General features: G+C 42.3%; 1 protein-coding gene across 1 annotated transcript in view; it reads right to left on the reverse strand.

Moving 5' to 3' along the window:
- Positions 1 to 15,133, reverse strand: part of LOC128302621 (patched domain-containing protein 3) — a 34,399-nt gene that overhangs the window by 2,950 nt on the left and 16,316 nt on the right. The window contains exons 7-8 of the mRNA XM_053039489.1: positions 11,469 to 11,807; positions 49 to 575 (exon numbers count right to left, since the gene is read on the reverse strand). Coding sequence (XP_052895449.1) covers positions 49 to 575; positions 11,469 to 11,807 — 866 coding nt within the window. The remainder of the gene's footprint in view (positions 1 to 48; positions 576 to 11,468; positions 11,808 to 15,133) is intronic.

Raw genomic sequence — 15,133 nt, forward strand, 5'->3', positions numbered from 1 at the left:
TCACAATGCACTAAAAGTTTATGTAGGTACTACGGCGATTCAGCTTACCTCGCGCAGTGCATCGATAAACGCTTGCTCACTGTCCAGCGTCAGGTTAAGATAGTCATTGTTTCGATCGACATACGAGATGAACGATCGCAGCCAAGATTCACTGTAGAGTGGTGAGGTAACGTACGAGGTGTTCTCCAGGGATTGCATCAATTCTTCGATCTGCATTTGCGTGTTGGGATCCGAGTAGTTGAGATCGCCCGTCACGATCACCTGTATGCGGTACGGAAACTCCCGATAGTACTCGTCCTCCAGGTCAAAGAACTTCACCGAGTAGGAATCCGCTTTAGACAGCTTACGTCGTTCCAGACCTTCTTTGATCTTGGTCAAACCGAAGCAGGCTCCTCCTAAATAGCCTGCAAATATTACCAGAATGATGGTTTTCGTCCAGCCCTTGTTCAGTATGCGTGCCATAGTCTCGCGGAAGAATGCCATCAGTACATGTTCCCGGTTGTCGATAGGATTATCCGGATCGTCTCGGTTAATTCCACCCGTGTTCAACTTCCGATACAGCCATGATCGTTTTTCTGTAACAATGCACAAATGGTGGAAATTATTAATAATGTTTGTTGTTGACTTGTCATATCTCAATTGTTATAGCCTACAAAATGTATACTTCCATTGTTAAATTCTCTCTAAAGCTTGTCCACTAGCAAATCCCTAACAATCTGGCATTGGAAGAAACGAAATCGGTACTAGCTGTTGCGATTGCTTTTACCCAACATTGGAATGTCACGCACGCTGTTCCGCAGGGTGTCCCTCGAAAGTGTCCACAGTTTTCGTCTCGTTCGTCTTTTTTTCCGCCGCTTTTTCACCGCGTTCGGGGTGCGAATATATTCAAAAGGTACCTGCGCTAGGCAAGTGGCAAAGAAAACGGTTGTGATGGGGTTGGCGCGTGTTTTGAAAAGCGAAAACCATCACTCGCCCACCACCGTGTTGCTATTGACCGGCTCGTCCTCGTCCGGTGCACGTAACGTGTCTTCGACGCACTCCGGGAACCTCCGCCGGCTGACATGACACACTTTCGTATGGCATTGCGCGTGTATTTGTGCCGTAAAGCAGTGTCCGCGCATGTAACGGGCGGTAAAAGTGGTTTTTGCCACATTCAAACCGACGGGGAATATTTGGCTGAAAATCCAAAAGATACTATCGCCTGAGGCATCCGGCTGAATCTCTCCGATGAGTTTGCGGGAGTTTGCAGTAACTGTAAGGTCAATGTAATGCTTTTCGCCTTGCTTACTACACTGGTTACAAATATCACGATCGCACAAGATGATCAAAAAAAGCCTGATGGCACGTGAGAGTCGTTAAGTGCGCCTGTCAAATTTTCACTGTCTAAATGCCCCGTGATCAATTCCAATGTGTCTTGAATGCTACAAAATGAAGAGACACTCGCTGCTTGTTTTCACTTTCATGTTTCACCCAGTTAGTTTTTGATGGAACGGTCATTTTTCTATGCCCAGCGCAGTATAATTGAGATTGTGAGTAATCCTAGATTCATAAATTGGTCGCAAGGTTTACAGTACAGTGCATATGGTGAATCTTTCCCTATTTTAAAAATCACTTTTACGATAATAACATATTCCATAGCGATACGAGTCAATGCACTGATCGTCGGTTCCAGTCGCTTTTACTACCCCGGAAGTGGAACACACTCAAACATATTCGTTGAAAGTGTGCGACTTCTCACGATTTCGAAAATCAAACCATAACTAACTTTACGAACCATCACAACCGCAACTAAGATTGCACGCCGAAAGAAAACGTATCGATGTCGTGCCAAATATGCCAACCTATTCGCATCATCATCATCATCATCATCATCCTCATCAACAATATCAGCGGCAGCAACGATCCATAACACATCAACTCGTGGTCTGCTTAGAGCTGGCAAACGTCTGCGTTCAGCGTACAGTGGTTGCGTACAATTGCACTCGAACTACCGGTACCATTTTTGAGGCATGTTGACAATTTCCTGCATGGTTTACTGCATGTAGTCATCTGTGAAGAAACGGTATTTAGCACGCATTGGACATATTCGAACAGCAAGCGGACCAACACGGTATCAGGGAAGATAACGACGGAGTGGTATTGTGATTTCGATTGCGCATGAATGAATGTGCGATCGTTGCAATACCCCGTTCGTCAATGAAATATCACCGTGAGCGTTATGTTCCATCCTCACGAGTAGGAGAAATGTAGCGAGGAACTGGTTCGCCGTATGATTGACCATTATCGGACCCGGCCGGACATCGGGAGTACTGCAAATACCGTGGCATCCGGGGTAGATATAGACCGATTCCGGTTAGATGTTTGATGGTGAAAACGCATCCAGAAGGGTGGTGGTATTTGCAGCTGAACGTGGATATTTTTTGCAATTGATCAATCATCCCGTCCATACACGCCTGCAAACGGTTATTGACCGGGGGTATTAACGTTTACACATCCTTGCTTACTGCCGACCTAATAGGTGTTGGCATCGAAAGGTCACCCACTTGCTCGGTCGTAGAAAGTTGATCATTAATATTTCATGCGTCTGGTCACAGTTGTGCACAAAACTTTCACGCCGCAACGATGATGATAGGCAAGACGGCACAGGTTATCTTTTTTATTGACCTCGAATAGGCATAGTGCCGAGAATGCCTCTGATGAAGCTGGTTTGAAAACAGTCAAGTCAAGTCAATGGCAGGCAAGTGCTTTTCACTTAATGTATTTTTTTTATTTTCTTTACACGGTCGTTAAACCTTTTCTCTTGGTGACATTTGTTAAATGATCCATTTTGTTAATTATGTTAAACCCGTATTGGCACGTCTGATTCAGTTCACATTTGAGGAGCTAGAGCCGCAACGTGGATCATTTTGTATGATTATTCAATCCAAAATGTCAGAAACCGTCGAGTTGAAACAAAAACAAAAAAAAACAAAATAAACCGTACGCAATCGGGTTGAATATTGGGATCGGAAGTGATCGGTTCCTCTCTAAAACACTAGTTAGGGCTACTTAGCCAAAGTTTTACATAACAAATTTGGGTTGCTTAATGTGATTGTGAGAGATTACAGGCCTTTATTAGATCACAGTTCACATTTTACAGATTTCCAGTGTGGTAAATGCTCCATCACAAAAGAATCGTTGGTTGGACCAAACGTCCAAAACAGTTATTTCGCTCGTTTAGCTTGAAGGTGGAGCACTTTAAGGATAATTAGTATCTGTTACCAGCACCACCGCTGTATACCACAGAGTGCCGCAATAAAAACCTGACCGTGTGGCCTCGACCAATGCTGCCAGCGGTGACAGTTCAAATTTGCGAAAGCATGAATACACCCAACATGCGCAGGCTGGCGTTACCATGCATGATCCGATGTTGAAATGGCACGTGCTGACCGGTGACTTCCACACCGGAGGTACTCCGGCAAAGAAGGTTATCGGCCATCCGAATAATGTTCATCCGTTCGCAAAACGAGCGTGTTCTAGTGCTTGGAGGTACTCGCTGTGTCATAAACCATAAACGATGGCCCAAGCGCTACGGTTTCTGAGGGACATACTGGCAGCGTGTTGTCGATACTCATGACAACTTGCACTGGCAGTACCACCACTGCACATTGCGCACCTGTTCATGCCTACGGTCTAGTCACAGCCTAACACTGCCGAACGCCATTGCCAGCAGTCAGTTGGTTTGCTGCCACCCTTGCGATCAAAGTTGCTGAAGACTAGTTAGCTGGAAGTACTGAAAATGATCGTCCGCGTGAGTGGAATTTGCTGGTGGACACCAGACGAGATATCCACCTTGCGCAGAATGCCAGAATGATGTAATGAGCCTTCTGCATTCGTGCAATGATCGTTTCTTATGGGTCGGTCAACAGCCAACCCAAAAAGGCGATACTGCTCGAATTAGTTGTAATATTAACCGATTTGGAGAATCACTTTTGAGTGGAAATGAATGTTATGTAAGCGTTGTTGGTGATACCAATATTTTAAACAGATGTTCGGTAAAGGAGCTGTTTTAAGGCACAACGAATCTGGACGAACTGCGAGTGAAAGATATTGTAGAATTGATCAATTATCTACTCTCAGAGCATCCAAACTACAGGTTTGACACATGAGAAAATATTTCTTATTAGATAATATAACGAGATTCTTGAGTCGGGTCCAAATATATTCAAACCCACTGTTTCTATTGCTTTGAATGTACTTAAAAGGTGGCTTTGGTTTTGATTATGTTTTTTTTTTCTATTATTGTTTTGTGTGTATTCTCATATCTGTATGCACACTAGTACCCTTATTAACAGTTAACTTTCCATTTATGCGTAAAAGAAACAACCTTAATCAAATGATACACATTGACGGCTTTCTCTACAATGAATTTTCGTTTGCGACAATAATGAATAACCGGCAAATCGAGCGTTAAACCGACTGCCAACTTGAATTTCGTGCCGCACTGTGTGATGACCCGGTGTATTAGCGTTTTTTTTTTCTTTTCAACCTGCTCGCCTTGCGCGTTTTAGCTTGGATGGGATTGGATTGGGGCACATAATCATGCCGCGGTGTGGTAATTGCATTGAGTAAGATTGTTCCAGCGAATTTAGTGAACGATTCGATTAATTTACAACTTCTGTTATACAAGTGCACTGAACCGAAAGTTGAGTAACATGACTCATGCTAAGATCCAGCAAAACGTATACAAAGGACGAAAGGAAAGGAATAATATGTTTGCTGTCTCAGCCATTGAGAGCAGTAAGTATGAAGCAGGCGACTTTTATCGTTACTTCAATAAACACCCGGGAAAGTTACGAAGATCCTACGATGGCAATAATGACGCTTGGTGCATGTCCGAAGGTTCACCCAAAACCCAAATCTTCATACTTGACCCACTGGTCGAGTAACGAGTAACCGAGTAAAATCCTGATGAAGCTGTTCCATTGTTGAATGGGGATCTGCCTGTCGCGGTTACATCTTCACGTGATGTCAAATAGTGTGACATAACATGTTGTTTCATCAGCGGCTAAGCGTTCCCGTGGCGATATGCACTCACACAGCTGGACCGTTGGGATAGGTAAACAAAAAGAGGACCACTGACCACTCGTCTCCGCGCAGAAGATCGAAAAGTTCAGGTCAGTAACGCAAAGTAACTCTGAACTTCATCAGCAATAATTATTGAAATATCTGTTAGTTTTTGTTTGGTGCTGTGCCACAGTCATCTTTGCGCATTGATTACACGATGCTGCCATGTGAAAGCTCCCTTGGGTGTGTGTTTAAGTGTGGCGGTTTTGTTCCAGCCAGCAGGAGATGGGGACTCGTTAGGGATTGCAACCTCTTTCTGTGATTTGGTTTCAGCATGGTTGGGGGAATACCGCTGGATTACTCGCTGGATGGGGAAACACAACGAAAGTGAGCAAAAACACACATTCATGAAAAACGGGTACACTGCAAACCGTAAGCTCTCATGCTTGATTTCATAACAAAACAAACAAAAACTGTCACTTATTGATTTGCTCATTTATGACTAAAACTTTGCCAATAATCTATTTGTTTGTGTTGCCTTTTTAATGTATGCAAATAAGATGATAAGATGCGTCCCACTTTATAATTCAACAATTGCTTAAGATAACTGAACATATCTAATATATTAAAAATCATCAAATTCAATAGCCTGTCCAAACTAAATAATTGTTCATTATGCTTTTATGAATCTATTTTTAACGTCCACTCAGAAAAACCAAGATATCCGTTTTATATGCAGATTTAGGTTAATTAAATTTCCACTCAACTGCTCAAGGAATTATAAAATCCCTGAGAAGAGAAACTCATTTGATGTAGTTTTTTTAGACAAAATCAAATATCTATTGAACATTTTTTTGCAAAGGAACCAAACTCACTAAGTACAGGTACAAACGGTTGGCTCATATAAAACAAACCAACGAATTTAACTTACCGAAGTAATGTATAATAATATTCCTTTCTGTATCTCATATCGTTAAGGACTATTTTTTGTCTTTCCAATTTCAATTCTGTTCTATAAGAAAATTACTTTAAGAAAATTCTTTAAGAGAAAATAACCAGATGAATAAAACACAAAGAAGACAATATTGTATGACATTTAGAATGAAAAACAACATTGCTAAACAAGTCGCATATTTATCTACCACTATCTTCTAGATGCAATTCACACAACTCTTTTTAACGAGTTATAAATCATGTAATATTCTGCTACACATCCTACGGCATTTTTGGATGCCTTTAAGCAATTCACATTTCCTTGTATGTGTAGATGCATGTTTTGGACACCCAGCTGATGTTATTCGCGTTCAGTGAGATTAATCTCAACTGGGTTATGCTATTCGTCAAGTTACTTGGTAGGAATTAATGTAGTATATATTTCACAGATAAGAAGACAACCACTGAATTGGCAACAGGAATGTCGGAATAGAAAAATCTACGACTTCTTAATTACCAGGAAGTATATAGCTCGCCGCTTTCTCATCTTTCCAAGAACTCGCAGAATCGCTTCACAACATCACAAGCTACATTGGCAACATATCTCATGCGCATGGCGATAGTGACTATTCTGCCATAAGGTTTGCCACGTCATTTTATGCTTATCACCGACTAGATCATGTGTCGGCGATTACTCGTTTAAACTAATTATCATGTTTATTGGATTATTACATGTTGCGCATTGAAGCGACCAAGCGGATTGTGTCGTTTCAAGACACTGTTTTAAGCAGCAGTGGTCAGCAAGCCCTTCTAGCGGTATCGTCTCCAATTCGGGCACAGCATCACCCCGATGAATCAACCGTAAATTAGAATGTGTATACATACTGCATGCATACACATATAGTCTCGCTATGGTATCAGTTCTTCGTTCGTTTCCAGCGGCTGCTGGATGTATTTACGAATGGAAATGTGCTAGACTGAGTTAGCCGCGATGTCGCCGCGACGTATCGTAAATAATCTGATTTATTCGCCTAAATGATTCGCTTCCGTTTGCTCGAAACATGTGCGCTTACTGTCCGACCGCTGATCACCGGCAAGTGATGATCACCGTACTCGCCCATAAGGCGTGGTTGGTCCCGCGTTTGTTAGTGCAGTGAAGTAAAGTCATCTTATTCTCGTTTGTACACATTTCGTCCCTTTGGTTGGTTCTCGCTGGTGTCGTACAGGTTTCTGGTCGCTTCTCGTGATCAACACCGGTTGATTACAGAACCGAGCACGAATTGCTTTCGTTCGGTTGTGTTATGCCTTGGAGCCGTTTGAACCTTGCTCGATCCTACTTAAGTTTCTGCTATCAGCAACGATTATACGCATGTACCGGCATTTGAGTGTCGTATGGTTTACTTTAATACGCTTCCGGGACGTATACTGCGTATGGTATAACAGCAGCGACAAGGTTCACCAAGCACACTTGTCTAGACAATGCGCATTGGTGTTAGTACCGCTTTTCACTAAGCTTGATTTCCTTCGTAGGGCCACATTTCCTTGACTACGACCTTTTGCATCGAATAAAAGCAATACCTGCATCTCTCGGAACGGTACAGAGATGATAGACGTACGTTGCACACTGGACATAGCATGCTGCTCTACCTGCCACTGTTTTCAACAACAAGGACGCTGTACGTGTCTGTGACAGATTACATGCTGAAGCACATTGTGGCGTGCAGCAGTGAAACGATGGGAGCACAGTTTACTGACCCCAAATTGGTGCACACGCACATGCATGTTCGAAACAGTCAGCTGCAATGGGCCATCACCATTCGATCATCGATCCGTGGCGAATGGACAGCGAACTGTGTGGCGTGAAATCGAGGGCAGTGGAGTGAGTGCATGAGCATCGGCACAGTATTTTTACAACATTAAGCCCATAACCTACACGTGTATCCCTTCCTCCTGCAATCTAACGGCCCGGGTGCTTATGAAGGTGAAGGATCCCTATCATATGGTGTTGATAAACAATTAATAATTTATGGGATTTCTCTTATAGCTTACTTTTTAAACGAAGCTATAGGAAAAGTTGGAGTCAAGGAAGATTGCTCTTTTAACATCATGTAATAGGGTAAATAATAGTTGCTTAAATTATTTAGTACCAAATTCTTTCAATAGCTGATAACCTAAGTAACGCATATGTCGTTGTAAAAAAATAACCTTTTAAAACAATCCAGTTGAGAAGGTCTTTCAAACCTTTTCTTATCATGGCGGCCTACTACAATGCGTAATATAGTTAAAGTTTCTCAAAAAATTTGCACATTCAAGGTGCTTTGACTACTGCTATTACCGTAAATGGACTTGACAGGAGTCTCGATGAAAACTTTCGAGTATTTAGTTTTTTGTACAATGTGAGGAAATATAAAATCTATTACTGTTCCATGAAAAAAAAGAGTATTTCTTATAACCATTTTTAATTTAAGTTCAAAAGGCAAGCAATTCTATAGTTATGATACGCACTGTAAGAATAAAATAATAAAATGATCGCAGTTTATACTTCACATGCAAATTCATCAACTTGAAGATTGTAATACAGCATTCACAAAACATGAGAACTTTTTTTATTTCATCAGCAAATTAGGGACGGCTAATTTTCAATTTTCCATTTCCATTGTCACGAGCAAGGCCTTCCTTATATCCAAGCGATTCCTAGGCGAAACATGAATCGGTCACAGCATGGAAGGACTTAATTGAATGCTCGTCACACACAGAGGCCCGCTTGATGAACTTCGTTCCGAGGCCAATGATGATGTGCGGAGACTTGGCGGCCGTCTTTTGGGAATTTCCTATTGGGCAACGTGTAGGATCGTGCATCGATGGAAGGGAATCGATCAACTGCTTCTTATTAGCGTGCGCAAAAAACAGACTGGCCCAAATGTGTTGCATAACAGTGGCCTCAAAAAGAGCCAAATAAAGCTGTGCACAATGCAGCTCAACAGATCTTATTGTTCTTTCGAAGCTCACTTGCTTCAGGGAGAGAAAAATTGACCTACTGTCCAACTTTCCCTACTTTTTGTAAACTTACAATTACGTCCCAGTTTATCCACTTAGGTTGGTTTATGTGTGGATGAAATTTGCATGTGTAATGTCCGACGGTTGGTCGCTCTTCAGCGATGGAGTCATTGAGTGGATTGTTTATCAAAATGCCCATTCCTTGTGATTCCAATTCCTTTATTCAATTTTCACTGTTTTACTAAGCGTGTGATGATCGCTCTTGGCATGTCTGTTAATACGTACTACCATTATTGGTGAATGTTTGATAGCCACTACTTCTGTCATATTGGATGTTTTATAAAACTATCCTAAAATACATTCTCCATATTCAGAATTCAACGAAGTTTTCGAACATTTCTAGGTAGTATTTATGAAAATTTGCATTAGAAATAACGAGTACAAACATTCCATTACAATTTCAGCATTGAAATTATCTCGTATTCTATGTAACTTTAAGGAAAATTACTCCAGTTACATAAACTTTCTTTACTGACTTTTGCACCCAATGCAACGAAACGTACCTATTTTATTAAAGCCACACCCAACCAAGCTCGGTCGATGGCCAACGGTAAATGGTTGCATGTTATCAAACGCTTCAATTCAAAGTTGCGCATTCCGTCAACCGTATGCATGCACGCTGCTCCGTTTGGCTGAAGAAGATCAGAAACGCGAGTCCAAGCATTGAAATCCCTGCGGTTTGTTGCAAGATAGAGTTGCAGCCCTATAAAGTGGCGCACCCGAATGAGAGAGCTTGGTTTGCATCAATCGGGAGCATTTTTCACATCTTCTTTCTTGTTCCGACGGTTAAGCAGAGTTGAGAAGCAGTGGCAGTTGGCATTCAAATCTTCCCATCAATCGGAAACGATCGGCAGCTCCTAAGGTGGTGTTTAAAATTGGTGTGGGACGCTTTCTTCCCCAAGATGCTTATCGCGCCTTCAAGCGTCACTCCCCGACGCTCGTTATCCAACCCTGGACTATAACCGGATCATTAACCGGTCATCTAATTGATCCAGACATGGTTTGTCTAATAGAACTCGTCGCCCAATCGTTACCTCCTTCCACATGGCGTCGGCTGATTTCTCGTTAATTCTAATGCCTTTCAAGCCCTCGAATACTCGTCCACCGTCAAACGTACACCCGTGCAGAAGTCGGAAGGTGCAAGCTGTCTTTCAAGGCGATCGCTTTAAAGCAGCCCTTAGGTACCGACAAAAACATCGCTGAGAAGCACAACTGGCCATTGAGGATTGATTCATTGTTTAGGATGCATTGGAACATTCGGTTCAAACGTTGAGCAGTGCGAGAAGGTAAAAAGCCCGTTCCGTCTCGGTGAGCCATAAATTGTTATGAAGTAGATTGATAAAAAGAAATTTTGCGTGGGTTAAGCAGATTTTTCGAGACCGTTCTTGCCGACGTTCGTTATACCGTTCGACGGTAGGTGTTCGATATATCGCGGTGTTCTGTATTCGACGAAAGGTTCGACCAGTCCCGTGCCGTCTGTTTACCGTTAGATAGCTGATGCACTAGCGGCCACTGCATGCGCATAGCCCGGCTAATGCAGCGACATGAAATAGGGTAAACTTTCTACCGACGAGAGCCACAGGAACGTGTGAGAAATCTAGCATAGTTCATGCGATATTAAATGCACACACTACATTTTCTAGCTATCGCTAACAAATTTCATCTCGTCACGAATATCGAATAATGCAGAGAATCGTAACCGTTAGGCTGCAGTTTACTGGTTACCAAATTTGAATGAACCATGAGAACAACACATTGGTGCCAACAATCGAAATCAAACGAAAACAATAAATTTTGGGTTGGTAGAATGAATATTACTACTTCACGGTGTAAAACAATATCTGAACGGACTCTAAAGGGATTTACTCATGTTGTCGAGCTAGCGCATCCGAGTTCGAACATTTCGATCTCCAGACGAGGTCGCGTGTATATTTGCGTGCCGATTATGAAACGTACGTCGTAATCGTTCACAGAGCTAATGGCGTATGATTTGAACAACGGGAGACGAGGGAAGAGTGCAGTAGTAAAACTAAAGTATTAATGCCCTTTTAAAGTGCGTTAGGGAAGCGATACGAGGGTCGAGGGTTATTTCTCCTCTCGTGATACTTTATCAGGCGTAAATGGATTAACGATTGCTACGATTAACTATTCAAATCGCCGGGCATCCAGTGTGCGAATGCAATATTATACTATTCAGCAGTTCGAATTATCACACAGCTCACTACGCGAAGCTGCCGTGGTTGTAAACGTGACATTTGTAGTTCAATTCACCTGTCTGTGCACACAACTATGCAGATGAATATTTTCGTAATTTTGAACTCATTTGGGCGTACTTACGATATTTGTACGCGACCAGCTACTACTATGCGAGAGCGGTTAACGGTTTTCATATACAACTTACACGCATTGCTTACGATTACGGATTCACTTACCTTTTATAGCAACCGATTCCGGCAGAACCTTGTATCCGAAGATGGCATGCAGATTTTTGAACTCGCAGTGTCCAGATACGGCCATGCAACCGGCAAAGAATGTTATGTGCCAGAGGTAGGTGAAGCAAACGGCAAATCCGCTATACGCGCAAAAGATCTGCACGGACGGGAAGGGGCTGAGGATACCAATCCAGAAGGAGATCATATCGGTGAGCGAGGTGATGGTGATTGAGACGGCTGCTTCCGACATCATGTGGCCCATACGCTCTGGGACGGACAGTTTCACGGACGTTCGGCGCCAAGCAGCCAACATGACAAACGTATCATCGATTCCGATACCTGAAATGGTGCAGTGTTATTATTAGAATTTTTAGAAGTATATTTCTATCCACACACGTTTCATTTTTCATTAAATATCCTCATTAATAGAGCCAGCCGTTATGATATCGGTTAGTTTAAAACAAGTTTATTACATATTTCTTGTCATATTTAGATTCGAGATTTAGTTTGTGGCGTGTGTGTGTGTTTGCTTGAAAGCACAACAAGCTACGGGTTGCAGACATGCATAACTATGTTGGTGCAGCTTTGGGGTGGATAATTACAACCCACACAACACACGCACCACTCTCCTGTACCATAAGCGTTTTATTGGCAATGACATAATCATGCGTTCATGTATAAGCGACGATGTTCGATTTGTGTACAACGATGGCCCGACTGATACGTTTACAAAACTTCGTTAGCCGATAGGCAATAACCGATAGCCAGCGGTAAATGATCTGTAACTACTCGCCGAAAAAGAATCGCCAGCAGAGACTTGACCGTTTGAAACGCACCACGAAATAGAACTTGGGTTTCTGCTTTCAGGCGTCGAGGCAACAGCTCGAGATTCTTATATAGTGCGCAATGCTAGCTCAATGCTGTCGTGCATTGCTTAACCGTTATTACACTATTCTAGGTAGTAGTGCAATTTACGGTTTGTGATGCTTAATTTCTTACCCTCGGCTAAAATTACCGGTCAATAAACGTAAGTGGTATAAGACACTTACTTTTCGGTTGGCACTTTATAGTCAGGTCCTCAAGCTAAGACAAACTAATTATCATTTTCAGTAGTGAAGTTACTAATAGATTGCTTGACAAAATATTTGCTGGCCTCAACGTTCTACAAAAATATACAAAATGAATATGATGGTCATGGGACAGCGTCTTGCGTCTAGAACCCATCGTTTACGGTCATGTGCAAAGTCTAGGTTGAATAAGCCCGGCATACGGAAGCTTATCAGACCAAGGTGTGTAACGTATGGTAGAACAAGGGTGGGCAATTTGAATGCGTACGTGTGGAGTAACAACTTCGACAACCTTAGGTAGAGTCAGTGTTGTTATTGCTCAGCTATCAGCAGTAGTTTATAGTAAAACTAGCATTCTACAGGGACGCATGGTTGCGCCACGGGTGCTGCTACAAGAATGTGAAGGTTTGGTTAATTAACCAAAGACGTTTGCGCATCCAGTACATAGAACTGTGTACGTTTTGGTCGACCTTGCAAGAGTTAGTTCAATCTTCTGTATCATGTTTTACTCGTTCACGCTTCAATTGGTTCGAGGAGTTATTTTCTGAGGGCAACATACACATTTTACCAAGATCATGCTAACGTATAAACTAAAGAATCAAGGAGCTTTGATACCAATGCAAGGTATAATATTCTTTATTATTAGTGCTTAAAACGTCTTCCTTAGTTTGGTGGTCCAAGGATCGGTGTGATCTTCGTTAGTAGTAGGGGAAAAAGTTCCCCTGTTCCGTTACAACAAATCCTCCGTTGACCTAGATCTGACTAAAAAAGGCACACAACAATGCGACCAACATTAACCCTAACGATGGACGACACCCGATTGATTGTGGCAAATTCGACTACCACTACTTTAAGGACCGTTTTGTTGAGGCTGAAATTGCGGCGACTATCTATGCACAAAGGCGGCAACAACCCTTTGCCTTAATTTGAAACACCATTCACTATCAATTGCAGCTTGAAATAGACTTTAGCAGAGTGTGTCAGGCATTAAATTCACGTTAAGCAAGAGGTGCTGCGGTTATCTGGGCTGATGTTTTATGACACTGATTTTGCGGTTTGAAGATGTGCATTACCAATCCGATACATTTTACGATCAATCGATACGAAGAAGCGCTTGGAGTAGTGTTTTGTAAAATGGTTGTTTCACTGTTTCGGAATGACCACTGACTTTGATGTATCTTTTTCATCGTGATTCTTTAATGAAGTCGTACATTTGCACGCGTGCTGCGTAAACGCAGGTGTCATTTTTGAATAATGCACGCTCTTTTACAACAAGATACGCATTATCTGCGTTTCTATTCCTTTGCAAGTTAGCACGCTCATGCGATAATTTTGTACCAAAATATATCCTCCACTACCCAAACGACCACGCGACCGTCAGATAATGGTGATCTATTTGCCCATTGCATTACACTACCCCGGAGAGTACCCAACGGTGAGGGAGTTGTTCGTAAATGCACTTATGGCAGCAACCGTCGTTTGCGGCGCACCTTCGGTGGACGTAAATTGCTGGCAATTGAGTGCATCGGTCATGTTGATTGTTGAATTCTCCAATACGCTTGCACCCGCAACTCGCAAGCTAAAGCAACCCGGCGCAAGCGTGCGTTAGTGTAAGACGCACGTTTTGCCTTTCTTTTCACCAGCGCCCAGTTCACTGGTACTTATCTTTTGGCATCATTGGCAAATACCATAGAGTTTGGAAATTGTACACATATCTCTTTTCCAAGCGGCACTTGTTACGCAACTGCCTTTGTATGCTACGTTTCTTGTGCACCGCGAAATGGGGAGTGTGGGTTTTTTCACATGTTTAATTGGCATGCTGACTGCTTGATTTCTTTTCGGTTCATTTCATTGCACCATGTTCCCCATGCGCCTTGTATCATTCGTACCCGTTGTTTTTTAGGTACATTTTCTTCTAGCGGAACAATTGCATGAGCAAGATGAGCAAAATAATTCAAAAATGATCAGCCCAACACCGACGCGATATTACGATAATGATAAACATTTGTAAAAATGGTACTGCTTCCTTTGTGAGTTGAATTGATAGCGAAATGAAAGCACCAAAAAAGAACAAACAGACAGCAGAGAAGGAAACGGAGAGAAGAAAGCTTCCGGACAGTTTCCGATGCGAAGCCGATGCAGGAAAAGCGTGATAGCAAAGTTGATTGATATGGTTTGAAAATGCCGTGGAAATCTGTTCGTTATGAGACCATGGTTACCCAATCCGCATATGAATTTGAGGTCATAATACAAATCTCGTGAACGGTATGTTGAACCAGGAAAAAGATGTAACCCATAACCAAACAATGCAGCAACGCGATGTAAAAGGCATGCAATATTTTAGAATCGGAAATACAATTTGTGTGAGGTGTCGCACCAAAATTATCTGACCGCTGCATTGTTTAGCTACAAGAAGTGATCGGTGCCTTGCGTAACCTAACATACGCATTTTAAACTTAATGGCAGCGGGCGACCATCCATTCGTGTGTTGATAAAAAATACCCACCATGTATGACTGCTACTATGTACCTTGTGATAGGTTACTTGCCTACTTAAACGGTAATTAGTATTCTACTCATGGACTATGAGAATCGACGT

This window comes from Anopheles moucheti, chromosome 2 (assembly GCF_943734755.1).
Source record: "Anopheles moucheti chromosome 2, idAnoMoucSN_F20_07, whole genome shotgun sequence".
In the NCBI taxonomy this organism is placed as follows: domain Eukaryota; kingdom Metazoa; phylum Arthropoda; class Insecta; order Diptera; family Culicidae; genus Anopheles; species Anopheles moucheti.